The sequence below is a fragment of the Micromys minutus genome, assembly GCF_963924665.1.
Source record: "Micromys minutus genome assembly, chromosome: 24".
NCBI lineage: Eukaryota > Metazoa > Chordata > Mammalia > Rodentia > Muridae > Micromys > Micromys minutus.
In genome coordinates, this window is record NC_137959.1 from 3,369,196 (window position 1) to 3,386,161 (window position 16,966).

General features: G+C 41.3%; 1 protein-coding gene across 1 annotated transcript; it reads right to left on the minus strand.

The window, feature by feature from the left end:
* Window positions 1-214: 214 nt before the first annotated feature.
* Window positions 215-15,048, minus strand: OIP5 (Opa interacting protein 5; the record flags this gene model as incomplete). The annotated part of the gene is given in 5 exon segments (XM_080936632.1): window positions 215-610; window positions 614-697; window positions 701-720; window positions 723-872; window positions 14,877-15,048. Coding segments are annotated over 5 exon segments (822 nt in total).
* Between the last annotated feature and the right edge of the window lie 1,918 nt (window positions 15,049-16,966).

Consider the following 16,966-nt stretch of genomic DNA (forward strand, 5'->3'; position numbering starts at 1 on the left):
GAAGTACCATCACTATTAACTCCATCTCCTTATCCTGGCCAACTGTGGACACAAGGGACACCGCATGTTAATTGGTTATTAGTAGTGAAATACATTTTCAGAGATCGGCAATTTGGAATCCAAATACTAAAATAAATTTAAAGTAATAGAGTCACATGTTGAAAGATCTTTGGTCATTCTGTGAACCCCAAGATTGTGTTGTTTCCTTGTTTGTTCAGTTGTCTTGGTTAGACGGATCAGGAGTTTTTTCCTTCAGAGTCTTCATCAGTGAGTTTAAACGAGTATGCATTAGCATTATCTTCTCTTTCAGCTCTGCAATCTTTTCTGGTAAAGGCACATTGTGAATATCCATCTCAGATGTATTTACTATGTCCTTTGTTTTTAACAGATAGCACAGCATTTTATCACAAGAAAGGCAGAAATGGCCTCTCAAGGCAGCCAGAGCAGCGTGGGTAGAATATAAATGGAAACCAACAGGAGTCCCACAGGAATTACAGAATAAAAGGTTGTATGTGCTGGATTTGAGAGAACCTTCTATGCCAACCAAAAAGGGTTCTAACAAAACGACGTTGTTTGTGACTCTGGAGAAGGCCAGGGCACCGAGGGACTTCTACAGGTCCCAGGCGAGGTGCACAGTGTCGCCGAGGACGGCGTGGCAACGCGCGCAATGAAACACCGCACATCTCTCCAGCTCCAATCACGCAGGCAGCCTCGGTCGACAGGTGACGCCTTCACCTCAGACCCGGAGGGCCCGAGAGGGGAGAACCCTTTCACCACCTGAGTGTCCCACTCCATGGAGGAAGAAAAATGTGTATCACAAGAGTCACTACAGGACTGGGTCTCGCAGACAGAAAAACGACCAGAAAGAGATTCTTAAATACCTTTGGAAAAACAAAAAACCTAGGATAGTGAAAACTATTCTCAACAATAGAAAACCTTCTGGGGGAACCACCATCCCAGACCTCAAGCTATAGCAATAGTGATAAAAACTGCATGGTATTGGTACAGAAACAGGAAAGTAGATCAATGGAACAGAACTGAAGACACAGAAATGTACCCACACACCTATGGACACTTGAACTTTGATAAAGGAGCTAAAACTATCCAGTGGAAAAAAAGACAGCATTTTTAACAAATGATGCTGGTTCAACTAGTCATCTGCATGTGTAGAAGAATGCAAATTGACCCATTCCTATCTCTTTGCGCAAAGCTCAAGTCCAAGTAGATCGAGAACCTCCACATAAAACCAAATATGCTAGATCTAATAGAAGAGAAAGTGGGGAAGAGTCTTGAACACCTAGGCATAGGGGAAATTTCCTGAACAGAACGGCAATGGCTTATGCCCTAAGATCAACAATCGACAAATGGGACCTCATAAAATTGAAAATGTTCTGTAAGGCAAAGGACATTGTCATTAGGACAAAGCAGCAACCAAAAGATTGGGGAAAAAATCTTTACCAATCCAATAGAGAACTGGATATTCGCTATTACTTATAATAGCCAGAAGCTAGTAAGAACCCAGATGTTTCTCAACAGTAGAATGGATACAGGAAATGTGGCACATATACACAATGGAGAACTATGCAGTGATTAAAACATTGGCTTCAAAAAATTCTTAGGCAAATGGATAGAACTAGATAATATTATCCTGAGTGAGGTAACCCAGACACAAAAGAACACACATGGTATGTGTTGCAGTAAATATTAAAAAATAAAAAGGTTTATCTCTTTTCTGGCCCTGAGGTCTCAATTCTCAGGTCCGACCCTGATACGGAGTACCTCCGGCACCTGGTCTGAGCCACCACAGCCCAACTTGTTCACGCAACTTCCTTTCCTTGACAGTTTACTACCGCCTGTTCTCCACCTCTGTCCAGGGGTGTTTCTGTACCCCTAAATCTCACAAATACAAATCTACAGCCCAATAGCTTTCAATACAGGTTTATATATTCAACTCTCAATCCACAAACCCTCTACACAACAGGATTGCATCAAATAGACAAAGATACAAACTGTCCTTCTATATAAGATATTAGACTTATAAAATCCTTAATGCTCATAGCTTTTTAACACCAATCAACCCCACCTGGGTCTAGCTTGTCCTTGGGAAGCTCCATGTTGCCATGATCTTCCCCCTCCATCACCTGACCTCCTCTGACCTCCTCCGACCTTTCTGCCCTCTCTAATTCCCTTGCCCCGCCCAATTACTGGCTTTCCTTTGTTTTACTAATTAAAATGGGAAGGTTCAGTTGGAGTCATATGACTAGGCAGCCCTTCTTTGGGAAGTGGAATTAAAATACAAACAGCTTCAGGACAATCTATAGGTAAATACTCACTAATAGGTAGATATTAGAAGACCGGGGAGGGGCTGTTTCAGTCCTGTGCTAAGGGAGGACCAGGATGATTGTGGGAGGCTGAAGGGAAGGGTGACAAGGGAGGGAGAATGGAGGGTATGGAATAAGAGTGGCAGCATGAAAAACTGGAGGAGTTGTGAGAGAAGCACAGAGAGTCAGGAAACCAAACAAAAATAGGAAGCAAGAAGGATGAGAAACTGGGCATTACCAATGGAGAGTCCCAGACACCAGGGAAATGTGAGGCTCCATGGACCCAGTGGGACTAACTTTAGCTGTACTGCACAGAGAAGGGGGAGATAGAAACTGGGGAGACCACCTCCAGGAGATAGGCCCAGCCCCTGGTTGAGGGATGGGACTACCCACCCATCTCTAACTTTTTAAACCCAGACATGTTCTTGTCCAAAGAAAGAACAGGGACAAAAAAAAATGGATCATATACCACACCCAACACTATAGCCATGGTCTGTAGGGAGCTGTTTGTGCCACACCCAAACATGGCGCCAGCTTCCCGCCGAGAACTTGGCAAACAGAGCTGTTGCCCAGCCAAGAGACTTAGAGCACATGCGCCATATACGTCACAGCCCGCTCTCGGGGCATGCTATTGAGTTACTGGAGGGCGCACCAATCAGGTAGGGACACAAGTCTCCTGGGCATATATAAGCAATGCATTTCTCTCCCACGTGGAGAAGTCCACTGCTCAGGGAGATCCCCTGCTCAGAGTATTGTACAATAAAGGTTGTTCGAAGAAGAATCCTGTTGTTGCACGCCTATTCCTGCCGGTGGGACATGGGGCGCGCGACAATGGTAAAGGTGCTTGCTGACAGGAACCTCTTGTGGTGGTTCTTTGGGAAGTCGGGCCAGCAACTGACCAATGAAGACATGAAAGCTTGGAGCCAACCATCAATCTGAACTCAGGGATCCTGGTTGGGAAGCTTGTAGAAGGACTAGAAGAGTCGAGGGAGATAAATATGTATCTATTTAAAGGTGGTTCATGTACACAATGGAATACTTTTCAGCTATTAAAAACAAGGACACTATGAATTTTGTTGGCAAATGGATAGAACTAGAAAAGATATTCCTGAGTGAGGTAACCCAGGCCCAAAAGGGCATGCATGGTAAGAACTCACTAATAAGTGGATATAGTCATAAAGTACATAGTACACCCCCACAGACCTAAAGAAGGCAAACAAGCAAGATGGCCCAAGCAAGAATGCTTGAAGCTCACTTAGAATGGGAAATAAAATAGTCATAGGAGGTAGAGGGAGGGAGGAAAATAAGTGGGAAAGGAGATGGGATCGGCAATGGGGGTCAGGATCAGGTGTCGGGAGAGACAGGAAGAATAGAAATCTACAGCTTCTGAGAGTGTGGGGAGGTATATGATGCAAGACAAAGCTCTAATTCATCCTTCAACAAGTGGGTATCCAGTTTGCTCCACAGAACTTACTGAAGAGACCATCTTTTCTCTATTGTGTGTTTAAAGCACTTGCTGATATTTCTTAACTCCCCTTTTTAGAGAGGCATAGATAGAAATTCAATTAATAGGAACACACTGGTTTTGTATCCTGGATTTTACTAAATTTATCGGTCTGATAATTTTGTTGAATTTTAGCTTTTCTATTTGAACATAGGTGATCATGTTAGTAAACACATTTACTTTCTCCTTTTCAATGTGGGATTTAAATTTTTTCTTTTTTATTTCCTCTTGCTTAATTTCTCCTGATAGGACATACTGTGTTCAAGAAATGGCAAGAGTTACCTTTGTCACTTTGCACTAAAAGGAATTTTTTTTATCATTATCATTATTGTGTTATGATAAGAGCCTGTTTTGTTGAGTCTTTAATTATAACTAGTGTTAAATTTTGCTCAGATATACGTTGAATATCAACCTCAGTTCCTGTCATGGCCTCTAATTTCTTTGTCTCCTTATATTTGGCACCACTGGAGCTAGCATTTTCTTTCCATGCCTCCTGGTATGCAAAGGTAGGTTGTGTGTTTGATATCCTCTTTCTTCTTACACAGCATTTGCCACTGTGCTGTCCTCTTGTCATTGACTATAGCAGACCCAGCATACATTTTTCTGTGCTGGATTAGTACATTTGTTTTAAAATATTTTTAAAATTCCCTGTTGATTTTCTTTTCTTTTTCTTTGATATGTGTTTAGTTTTCTTATATGTGAGAATTTCCCTGTTTTCTTATTGTTATTCATTTTTAACTTCTATATTTCACTCCATTTGTTTAGAAAAGACCTTAGGGAGCAGTAACCCTTCTCCCCTCCCTTTCTCTTCTCTCCTCCCCCCTCTTCCCTCCATTTACTTCCTTTCCCCTTTCTTCTCCCCTTTCCTCCTCATTTCTTTTCTTCCTGCCCTCCCCTTCCTCCTCTTCTCGCCTCCCCTTCCCTTTTCCTCTCTTCTCCCCTTCGTCCCCTCTTCTCCTTTTCCTCTCTCTCTCCTTACTCTTTTTCCCCCTCCCTCAATTTCCTTTCTCTCCCTCCTTTCCTCCTCATCTTCTCTTTGAAGTACTGGAGCTTGAATTCAAGGCCCTACTAATACTGGGTGTGGATTCTACCACTGGGTTCCACACCCAGCCCAATAATCTTAAATTTGTAATGATTTGCTTGGGCACTTGGTGGAATTTGCACTAGAATACATTCCATATGTGCTTTAAAAAGAATATATTATCTTCATTGTTGAGTAGAGAGATCTTTATATGTGAGTCAAATACATTTTGTTTATGCTGTTCTTCAAATTAGCTTGTTTCTCTACCAATTTTGCTATATACATATCATTATGAGTACAATATTGAAGTATTATTTTTATTTCAAATGTTACTTTATTTTTTCATTGATTTTTTTTATTTATTGACTTTACATCCCAGTAGCAGCCCTCCTCCCTTTTCTCTTACCAGTTCCATCCTCACAAATCTCTCCTCCTATTACCCCTTTCCATTCTTCTCAGAGAAGGGGAAGCACCTCTTCTGTACTGTGGTGGTTTGGATAAGCTTGGCTCAGGAAGTGGCGCAATTAGGAGGTGTGACTTTGTTGAGTAGGTGTGACATTGTTGGAGGAAGTATGTCACTGTGAGGGTGGGCAGTGAGACTCTCCTCCCAACCACATGGGGGGCAGTCTTGTCCTAACAGCCTTCAGATAGAGATGTAGAACTCATAGCTCCTCCTGCACCATGCCTGCTGGTGCTTCCAGTTTGATGATAATGGACTGAACCTCTGAACCTGTAAGCCAGCCCAGATTTAATGCTGTCCTTATAAGAGTTGCCTTGGTTATCGTGTCTGTTCATAGCAATAAATCTCTAAATGGGACTGGTAGCTACTCACCCTTGATCATCCAGTTGCAGGAGAGCCAAGCACATCTTTTCCCACTAAGGCAGTGGAAGGGAATCCAATGGTAGGCGACAGTTAGGGACAGTTCTTGCTCTAATTGTTAGGAGACATATGAAGATCAAGCTGCACATCTGCTACAAATGTGTAGGGTACCAGGTCCAGCTCCTGTATGCCCATTGATTGATGATTCAGTCTCTGTGAATCCCCGTGGTCCCAGGTTAAATCACTCTGTGGGTCTTCTTATGGTGTCCTTAACCCCTCCAACTTATTTACTTCTATCCCCCTCTTTCCACAGGACTCCCAGAGCTCCTAATGATGTTTGACTGTGGGTCTCTGCATCTGTTTCCATCAACTGCTGGTTGAAGCCTCTCAGAAGACAGTTATGCTAAGGTTTCTGTCTGCAAGCATAGCAGAGAATCATTAATAGTGCCAGGGGTTAGATCTCCCCCCATTGGATAGGTCCTAAGTTTGGGCAGTCATTGGCTATTCCCTCAATCTCTACTCCATCTTTATCCATGTACATCTTTTAAGCAGAGCAAATTTTGAGTTGAAGACTTTGTGGGTGGTTTTGTGTTCCCTTCCCACTAATGGAAGTCCCAACTAGGTACAGGAGGTGGATACTTCAGTCTCCATATCCCCTGCTCCTAGAAGTCTCAGCTAAGATCACCCCCGTAGACTCCCAGAGCTTCCCACATCCCAGGTCTCCAAATAGTCCCAGATATGCCCATTCATAGATTTCTGATCTCACTCCCTGCCATCTCCCACCCCACCTCTCTCTATACCTGATCTCCACCCTTGTTTCTCTCCTCAACCCCTCTTCCACACTCAGTCCATTAGCCCAGATGACTATTTTGTTTCCCCTTCTGAGATTCATGCTTCTTCCCTTAGGTCCTTCTTATGACTTATTTTCTTTGGGTCTGTGGATTGTAGCATGGGTATCCTGTACTTTCTAGCTAATACTCATAAGTGAGTAAATACCATGTTTGTCTTTCTGGGTAAGGGTTACCTCACTCAGGATACTCTTTTCTAGTTCCATTCATTTGGCTGCAAATTTCATGATGTCATTGTTTTAACAGGTGAATAATATTCCATTGTGTAGAGGTACCATATTTTCTTTATCCATCCTTCAGTTGAGGGAAATCAAGGTTGTTTCTAATTTCTGGCTATTATTAATAAAGCTGCTATAAACATAGCTGAGAAAGTATTTTGTGGTATATTGGGGCATCTTTTGGGTATATGCTTAAGAATGGTATAATTGGGAAACTTTCTGAGAAACTGTCAAAACAATTTCCAAAGTGGTTGTACAGGTTTTCATCCCACCAGCAATTGAGAAGTGTTTTCCTTGCTCCACATCCTTGCCAGAAAAAATTCTGTCACTTGAGTTTTTAATCTTTGCCTTTCTGATATGTATAAAATGAAATCTTAGTGTCATTTTGATTTGCATCTTCCAGATGAATAAAGCCATTGAACATTTCTTTAAATGTTTCTTGGCCATTAGAGATTCCTCTGTTGAAAATTTATTTTTTTTAGCTTTGTATGCTGTTTATAACTGGGTGACTTGTTGGTGTCTAGTTTCTTGAATTCTTTATATAATTTGGATAATAATCTTTTGTCAGATGTAGGGTCTGTTAAGATTTTTTTTTCAGTTTGTAGACTGCTATTTTGTCCTATTGATGATGTTGCTATATATGTGTCATTATAAGTGCAATATTGAACTTCTGTTATTATATTGCTGCCTAATTTTGCATATATACATTACATGTACATATACATACATATATTTATGTATATATATATATATATATATATATATATATATATATATATAATTGATTTGTTATGTGCTTCTACTAGGTTGTCTCTTTGTCATTCTAAACTGATCTATGTGTCTAGATACAGTTTTAGATTTAGATTAGGTTTGTAGGTTTGAACAGGTACGACCTTTGATTTCTTTTGGTTCTATTTGCAGAAATTTGTTGTGAACTTTCATTCTTAGGTTTGCTGTACTTCTGAAAATAGTTTCTTATATTGGTAGGTTTTGCTTTTTTAAATCTCTCTGAGACTTTTTTTCTGATCCCTATCCATTTATATATTAATAATTTCAGGTAATTATTAATAAGTGAACAGTTATAGCTCCATTGTGTGAACAAGTTTTTGTCTTAGTTATTTTGCTCACCTTTTATTATTATTCAACTTTTATAATGTATTAAAGTCTATAGCTTTTTATTATATATATTTTTCTGGTTGATTAGTTGAGATTTGTGTAGAATATATTATAGTTCTAATAGTTATTGTAAGTTGATAATGTTGCAGTCTGAGAATTCAAAAGAGCACAAGCAGTCAGAAGAGTCAAGCAAAGCAAGAACTTTGTTGGATTAGGCAGCAAAACCTGACCAGTCAAGGCAGCAGCACAGACCCAGGAGCTGACCGTGTCTTCCAATGTGCATCTAAGTAAATATTTAAGTGATGACATAAACTTATTATAATTAGACCACTATTCATAGGTTAGGTCAGTTTTGGAGAAGGTACTGTGAGGTACTAAGAGGAAGGTAAATATATATTTTTGTTTTAGGATGAAATGTTCTATAGATGTCTGTTAAATCAATTTGGTTCATAACTTCTATTAGTTTCACTGTGTATCTGTTCAATTTCTACTTCCATGATCTGTCCATTGATGAGAGTTGGGTGTTGAAGTTTCCCACTATTATTGTGTGTGATGAAATATATGCTTTGAGCTTTAGTAGAGTTTCTTTTATGACTGTGGGTGCCCTCACATTTGAAGCATAAATATTCAGGATTGAGAGTTCATCTTGATAGTTTTTTTTCCTTTGAAGAGTATGAAGTATCCTTCCTTATTTTTTTTTTGACAATTTTTTTTTGTGGAAAGTCAATTTTATTCAGTATCATAATGGCTACTCCAGCTTGTTTCTTGGGGCTATTTGCTTGGAAAGTTTTATTTCTCAACCTTATAGTCTAAGGTAGTGTCTGTCTTTGTTGCTGAGATGAGTTTCCTGTATGCGGCAAAATGCTGGATCCTGTTTATGTATCCAGTCTGATAGTCTATGTCTTTTTATTGGAGAATTGAGTACATTCATGATATTAAGGAATAATGATTGTTGTTTCTGTTATTTTTGTTGTTAGAGGTAGAATTACGTTTCTGTGGTTTTCTTCTTTTGTTTTTGTTGCATGAAGATTATTTTCTTGTTTTTCCTAGAGTGTAGTTTCTCTCCTTGTGTTGGAATTTTCCATCTATTATCCTCTGTAGGACTGGGTTTGTGGACAGATATTGTTTAAATTTAGTTTTGTCCTAGAACATCTTGGTTTCTACATCTGTGATAATTGAGAGTTTTGTTGGATACAGTAATCTGGGATATTTGTATTCTCTTAGGAACTGTATAACATCTGCCCAGGATCTTCTAACATTCAGTCTGGTGTAATTCTGAATGGTCTGCCTTTATATGTTACTTGACCTTTCCCCCTAACTGTTCTTAATATTCTTTTTTGTTTTGTTTTGTACATTTGGCATTCTGACTATTATGTGTTGGGAGAAATTTCTTTTCTGGTCCAATGTATTTGAAATTCTGTAGGTTTTTTGTTTGTCCCTGATCATCTCTTTCTTTAGGTTTGGGAAATTTTCTTATATGATTTTGTTGAAGATATTTACTGGGCCTTTTAGTTGGGAGTCTTTGCTTTCTTCTGCACCTATTATCCTTAGGTTTGGTCTTCTCATTGTGTCCTGGATCTCCTGGGTGTTTTGGGTTAGGAGCTTTTTGATTTTTTCATTTTCTCTGACATATGTGTCAATGTTTTTTATGTTATCTTTTGTCCCTGAGATTCTCTCTTCTGACTCTTGTATTTTATTGGTGAAGCTTGCATCTGAGTCCTGATCTCTTCACTAAATTTTCTCTATCCAAGGTTGTGTCTTTTTGTGATTTCTTTATTGTTTCTATTTTCATTTTTAGATCCTGGATGGTTTTGTTCAATTCCTTCACCTGTTTGGTTGTGTTTTCTTGTAACTCTTTAAAGGATTTTTGTGTTTCCACTTTAATGGCTTTTACTCGTTTACCTGTGTTTTCCTGTATTTCTTTAAGAGAGTTATTCATTTCCTTCTTAACATCCTCTATCATCATCATGAAGTATGATATTAAATCAAATCTTGCTTTTCCTGTATGTTGGGATATCCACTATTATCTGTGGCAGAAGAACTGGGTTCTGGTGTTGCCAAGTTGCCTTGGTTTCTGTTGCTTAGCTTCTTGTGCTTGCCTGCTGCCATCTTGCTATCTGTGATGTTAGTTTGTTCTGTTCTTTCTGACTGGATCTTGTTCCTCCTGTGCACCTGTGAGCCTCTGGCCTTAGTAGTGACTGTGCTCCTGGGTGCTCAGCTCTCCATAGGCAGATTTTGTGTCCGATGACAGTTAAAACGCCCTAGATCTGGGCACAGGTAGAGTCCAGAAGGGTCCAGTTTTAGGCAACCCCACGATTCCTGTGCATGAGGAGCTTCTGGTGGGTCTCTGTTTGGACAGTCAGTGGAGAGAAACTGCGTGGCATGAGCAAAGTGTCTGGGGAAGGAACACAGTCATACTTTCTGCAAGACTGGTCCTGGTGTGTGAGGCACAGGTGCTCACTGAGTGACACACTCATGTATGTATGAAAGGGAGATGACTATGCTCTGCCTCTGTTCCAGTGCTGGAAAGTGTGCTCTATCTCAGGTGGAGCAGCAAGTATCAGCAGCATTTGTCAGAGAAGAGGACAACAGTGTTCCCTCTCAGCTGGAGGTGCAGCAGTGGTGCATTTTCACTGAACATGCAGTGATGGCACTTCTGAGGTGTAAACAAGTGTCACGGGGGTCTTCTATAGGGGGTACTATAGCTTCTCCATAGTTGGGGAAGTACAGAAACATGAAGCCCTATCAACTGAGTTCTAAGGGACTTGGAGGCTATACAGAGTTCATGGTGGTGATGAGGGGTGTTGTCATCTTACTGTTCTTCCTTTTGACCAGAGTGAGGTCATGCTAAAGGGACTTAGATGCCATTAGATGCCAGATGCTCAGCTGAGGAATGGTTTGGCACAAACACAGACTTTACTACAGTTTTCTGTGCAGCCATCTTTATCTGTCTGCTCCATGATCCTTTTCCAGCTTTGTTATTATACTCTGGAGTGCTCCCACAGTGGTCCTCAACAACATGGAGTTGCCTTTTTCCAGATTTGTTATACTCTGCAGTGCTCCCACGGTGGTCCTCACCAACACTGAGTCACCTTTTTCTGGATTTGTTATTATACTCTGGAGTGCTCCCACAGTGGTCCTCACCAACACTGAGTCGCCTTTTTCCAGCTTTGTTATACTCTGCAGTGCTCCCACGGTGGTCCTCACCAACACTGAGTCACCTTTTTCCAGATTTGTTATTATACTCTGGAGTGCTCCCACAGCAGTCCTCATCAGCATGAAGTTGATTATTTATGGTTTTTTTGTGAAGGAAGGAGGCTTTGGAATCCAACAATCTGTCATCTTGTTCCCATCATTCTGGTGGGAAGAGCAGGCAGTATGGTTCTCATAGATATTTTCACTGATCACAAATTCTATAGATTCCTCTTATGGGCTGCTCAGAATGTATAAGATATTCTAACTTAAAAAAAGAATCTCATGAATTTTATCCACACAATTGTTTTTATCTTGTTCCATTTTCAGCCATGCCAACTGCATGTATGTGGAAACCTTTAACTATCTATGCATAATAATTCTCTGTATTTATGTTTTTAGTAAAATGCTGTTTTAATATGTACACACAAAATTTATTTTAGTAGGGTTTTATAACTATACCTGATAAAGTTATGTATGTGGAGACCACTGAATTAGCTTATGAGGGTGCTAAGTTCCTCATACGTTCTTCATGTGAAATCAGGAAATCACTGATTGTCATGCTGAAGAGTTCAGTCCCCAGCACCCGCGTGATGCTTCCGAACCATCAGTACCTCTGGTCCTAGAGATCTGACCTCCTCCTGCCCCCAGCTTCCCTGGGCAGCAGGCACCCACCCAGTTCACAGACATATGCACAGGGAAAACAATACACACATAAAAGTAAAGTAAAAACAAATGCACATAAATGGAAGAAATTACTGATTTTGAAACAGGTAACAGGACAGAAAGTGTGTAGTCTTCCAGCTGGTGGCCACTTGCCCTCTAGTGATGCCAACTCGAATCAAGTCTTTATTAAATGTTTATAGTCAATGAACTATCCTTGTGTCCCTGTCACCTGCCATAGTATCTGGCAACTTATAGGCACTCATCCATTCCATTATTATCCTTCAGCTCTAAGGATAAGACATTTTTTAATTTTATTTTCAGAATATTTTTATTTAAATTACAAGTGTGTGTTTGTTTCTCTCTGTGAACATGCACGTGTGGGCACAGGTGCCACTTATAAGAGTGTATAAGACTCCTTGACGCTGGGGATACAGGTGATTGAGATTCACTGGGCACGGTGCCGGGAACTGAATGTGTGTCCCCTGTAAACGCAACGTATGCACTTAGCGGCCAGGCCATCTCTCCGCTCCATTCTTCACCTCGGAGAGGTCCCATTGTTTCACTTTGTCATATGGCTAGACATTGACATAGGTCAGGTGAGGCACTTACAGAGTTTGAGAACAATGCTCAGTCTAGGCTTAAGCTGAACAAAGGAAAAGTTTTCTAGGCAATAGTGAAATTGCAAAAAGAGGGTCAGGTGTCCCGGAAGGGAAGAGATCAAGTATGAGGTTCTGAAAATCCCCAGTCTAGATGAATATGTAGTTTGGTTGAAGCGATCAAAGGAAAGCAAAGGGGAGAGAGATGCTTAGGATGGTGAAATGGTACCGCATGTGCTTTCTCCTGTTTCCACAGTGTATAATTCACTCCTTGTTGACTGTGGGATGCCAGGGCTTAGATGGCTCTTCACCTCCCACAGCATGGAGGTTGTTCTTGGAAAACTGCTGCATCAGCTTCCAGCACACACACACACACACACACACACACACACACACACACACACACACACACACACACAATGTGCATGCCTGGTGCTTGTGGAGGCCAGAAGACAGTGTTGAATGCCCTGAAACTATGGTTACCTATGACTGTGAGCCCGAGTCCTCTGCAAAAGCACCAAGCTCTTAACCACTATGTCACTTCAGTCATTCTTCCTTTGCATTTAAAAAGAACTTTTAAAACATCATAGGAATAACATGTTAGTATAGAGACCTTGAGACTCAAATGAACACGTTTGGCCTAAAGTAAATTATTTTACAATCTTTAAGTGTATATGATTTCCTCATATGGAAATAGATATTTGAAAAGAATTTCCCTTCAAAAGATGGGTGATCTGGATACATCGTGTCTGGGCATGAAGCGGCCAGGGGTATGAAGATGAGCTTTATTCTCTAGATTCCAGACCTTCCCCACTGGCAGGATCTTCCTACGTGACCTTTAAATCTGCGACTCCTGCTTAAAATAGAAGAAATTAATATCCTTGGATTGTAGGTGGTTTTGAGAATATCATTTCTAGGTTGGGTCAAGAGTGAAGAGGAGGTGTAGTTAATTATTAACCTGCCGTCTCAGGGCCCCTAAAGGTAGAAAGCCCAGGTGTACGACTCCAGAGAAAAGGAGAAATGGGAACAAGAGAGCACTTATATATTGGGAGGCTGCAGTAGCTTTGGAGAGCAGCTTTTAAAAAAGTCTGTAAATTGTGAGATTAGAAGAGAAGCAAGTTTGACCAAATTGTTAATTTCAAGTTTCGGATCCATAAAAAAGTGAATAAGAGAAATGTCTGATTCTTATTGTGGTTTGTAAGCTAGAGATATTTGTAGGTGGACTTAGGGATCAAACAAAAACAAAACAAACCTCAAAAATCCAAATGTTGTAATAATTCATTAATAATTCCTGGTGGCAGGTTCAGCTACCCACCACAATGACTTATGTTCCCAAATGAAAGACACACACGCGCATGCACACACACACACACACACACACACACAGCCTTTATACTTTAATATGCCTTAAACAGCACAATATCTGGGTCACTGCCTAATCCCCATGCTATTAATCCCGAGTTACTATTTACTAATTTTATGTTCCATCTTGACCACCCATTAGTGCAGCCCTCTGGGCCGCATTTTCTCTGATGTTCCCCTTGCTTTTCTACTTTATGGTAACCTCTGTGTCTCTCCTCTGTTCACACTCTCCTTAAAGCATGGCGGAGCTTCTCCTCCCCATGCCCCAGTCCTAAGGCTCAGGAAATCCTAAAATCCTACCTCTGTCTGTTTTCCCCAGTTATTGTCTGTGTAAACCTCTTTATTTACCAACAAGAACCAAGTGATGGCAGGTTCTCAGAGGCTACACACAGTAGGACTTGTGCAAACAGTTTTGGGGGGATGTAATTGGCTTTAGAATAGAAGCAGCTGTAAGCATAAACCAAACAAAGCAACCAACTAACAAACCAACCATGCAAACAACTAACCAAAACCAGAAAAGAAGCATGTGTTTCCACAAAAGATATTTCTTCCCTCTCTTTTCCTCCCCTTTACTGTTCTCGCTCTATCCTTGCTCTCCTTTGCTTCCTGACATCCTTTCTCTTTCTCCACCCTTCCTTCTATGCCCCCTTCTTTCCTCTCTCCTCTCTCCCTTCTCTCTTCTATTTATTGAGCACATGTTATCCCATTGGTGTAACTTTCATGAAACTTTCAAATGTTTAATGCCATGATAGAAATTAAAAGTACAAAAGGTGAGGGCTGCCCTGCCCCGGGCTCCAGGGGGAACTCCAGACCAGTGAGCACCACTCTGAGGAATGAATGTATGATGGAGAGGTGGGAAAGATGGGGGAGTGGAGCGGTGCTTTTGCTGTGGAGATGGGATAAAGGTGTGGGAGGTTGACAGTGGAGCAGGTTATTGTCAAGTGTGGTCTGCAGGGTGGTGAGCAGCAGCCTGGAACTTATGCAGATGCTGCAGGTTTGTAAAGAGAAAGGCTGAGAGAGAAGAGAAACATTCACTTTCTGGACTAGACCTCCTCAGGGGACCACTGTGGTCCATGATGTAGCAGAGGGTCATCTAGATGTCTGTGGCCTATGTTGCTACCTAACACCATGTGGACAGCCATGGCCTATGCTGTAACCTGAAGCCATGCTTCCCCCATGGACCATGTGAATGTGGGTAGCCCACTTTCTCACCTGGAACCATGATGAGGTCCAAGTCTGTGCTGCTGCTGAGGACCATGTCTGGGTTCATGGTCCTGTGACTGCTGGGGTCTGTGTTGGTGTCCATGGCGTTGATGTTTGTGACCTGTGTTAACCACAGAAAGCCACAGTAGATGTCCTGGTCTATGCTGCAGCCTGAAACCATGCTGATATCAGAGAGCCGTACTGCCACCGGGGGTCATATTGATGTGAGTAGCGTGCACTGCAACCTGAGGCCATGTCCGAAGACTGAACACCAAAATTATCGTGGGCTACTTTTAATCTTACTAATAACTATTTATGATTACTTCTGCATCTGGGCTGATATCCTTCTATCAGGTAAAACCTTCAGATTCTGTTAGTCAGTAGATTCTTAGCTTCCACAAACCTCCAAGCTATGAATGTCACCAGACAGCACCTGAAATATGTAGCAGAGCTCTCCTCTGATTTATTGTGACCTGTGTGTCTATATAATTGTCCTGTGGCCATATAAACTCACATAACCACTTCTACAGTGAAACATGCCGTTCAGGATTTCCAGAATCCATATTCCTGAGCTATAGGCACTCATATTTGATTTAAAATGACCTTTATTCTCTTTGGAATATATTTTGGGGCATCCCCTTATCACAGTTGAGAAAATATAAACCAAACCAGTAAAGTACCAGATGTAGAATAATGCCAGCAGACAAGGACAAACTGGTCACCAGTCAACGTCTCCCTGGTTGCTTTTGGTCAATGTTTAATCATAGTAACAGTAAACTAAACCAGGGCAGGTCATTTGGAGTAGGGGGAATTTAGACATGGCACCTTATTGTCTCTTTTCTGGCCTTGATGTGACTATCATGAAGTGTTAAAGGTGGCATTAGGAGCCCAGTAAAGAAAGTGGTTGTGGCTCAGACACTTAAGTCTTGATTTGTGTTTAAAAGACTCACTTCTCACTATCTCTGAAAGACAAAGCCTAAGAAGGGTTGGTCCCTCCACAATTCACAAGACTCCCGAGGTCAATAAATCAGAATGCAGAACACAGAAGACATAACCTATACACTAACTTGTAAATTAGTTATAATGGGGTTGACTGAAGCCCCAGTCTTTATATGTCCAGGGGACTAGGACAAATTCGGGGTTACCTAAGGGTCTGGAGACGACAGGAGAACCTACCATTAGAAACCAGTTTACATATTGCTAGTACAGGTTTAGATCGTTTACTGAGAGAGACAGTTCTTCCTCTATGTGGATCTGGACACTAGAGCCTTCTCTGCTCTGAAGAGATGATCTTAGCAAAATAGAATTGGTACCAACCACAAGTTTTAGAGACAAAGCACCTGAATTGCTGGGCGGAGACCAGCAGGGGACAAGCAGAGAATCCTAGAAGATGGCTGTGGCTATCTTGACTTGGCTTTGTAGGAACAGTTCCTCGGTTGGTCTTGAAATTTCTAGAATTGTCAGGAGTCTAACAGTTCATGATTTGGGGGCTGTTTTGGATACATTTTACAAGACTTTCTAAGTGAAATGAGGTGTCTGGCATGAACACTTCTCTCAAATGACAGCAGGGACAGTGAGAATCAGTTTGCACATGGAAGGAAGGGAGATAACGAGGCCTGTTTATTGGGCTTGGGACAGAGGCACTCTTCGATCTCAGCTTTGTGCTCGGAGGTCATCACAGTGCAGTTCATTGTCAGAGCATATGCCCTTGGTGAGCAGGATATAGGGTTCTGGAGTAAGGTGTCATTCAGAACTGCAGCCTGGGAAGAGAAGTAACCATGGACTGGTGGGCAGAAAGCCAGGTTCTGGAGTAAGGAAGGTGTCATTCAGAACTGCAGCATGGTGACTAAACTGCTCATGCTCTTCTGAGTTTGGGAAAGATCACCCTGGAGTCACTTTGTAGAAAAAAATAACCCAAACAACCTGGTTTTCATTACTCAGCAATTAATTGCCTCTTTGCACACGTGGTTCTGAACTATTTACCAGTGTTTGGCATTCCTGAAATGTTGCAAGCTCCCTTTAAATAGCATGTATTATTTTCAGGCACAACTGAAAACCCAGTGAAAATCAATTTTGCATAAGAGTATAGATTCCATTTT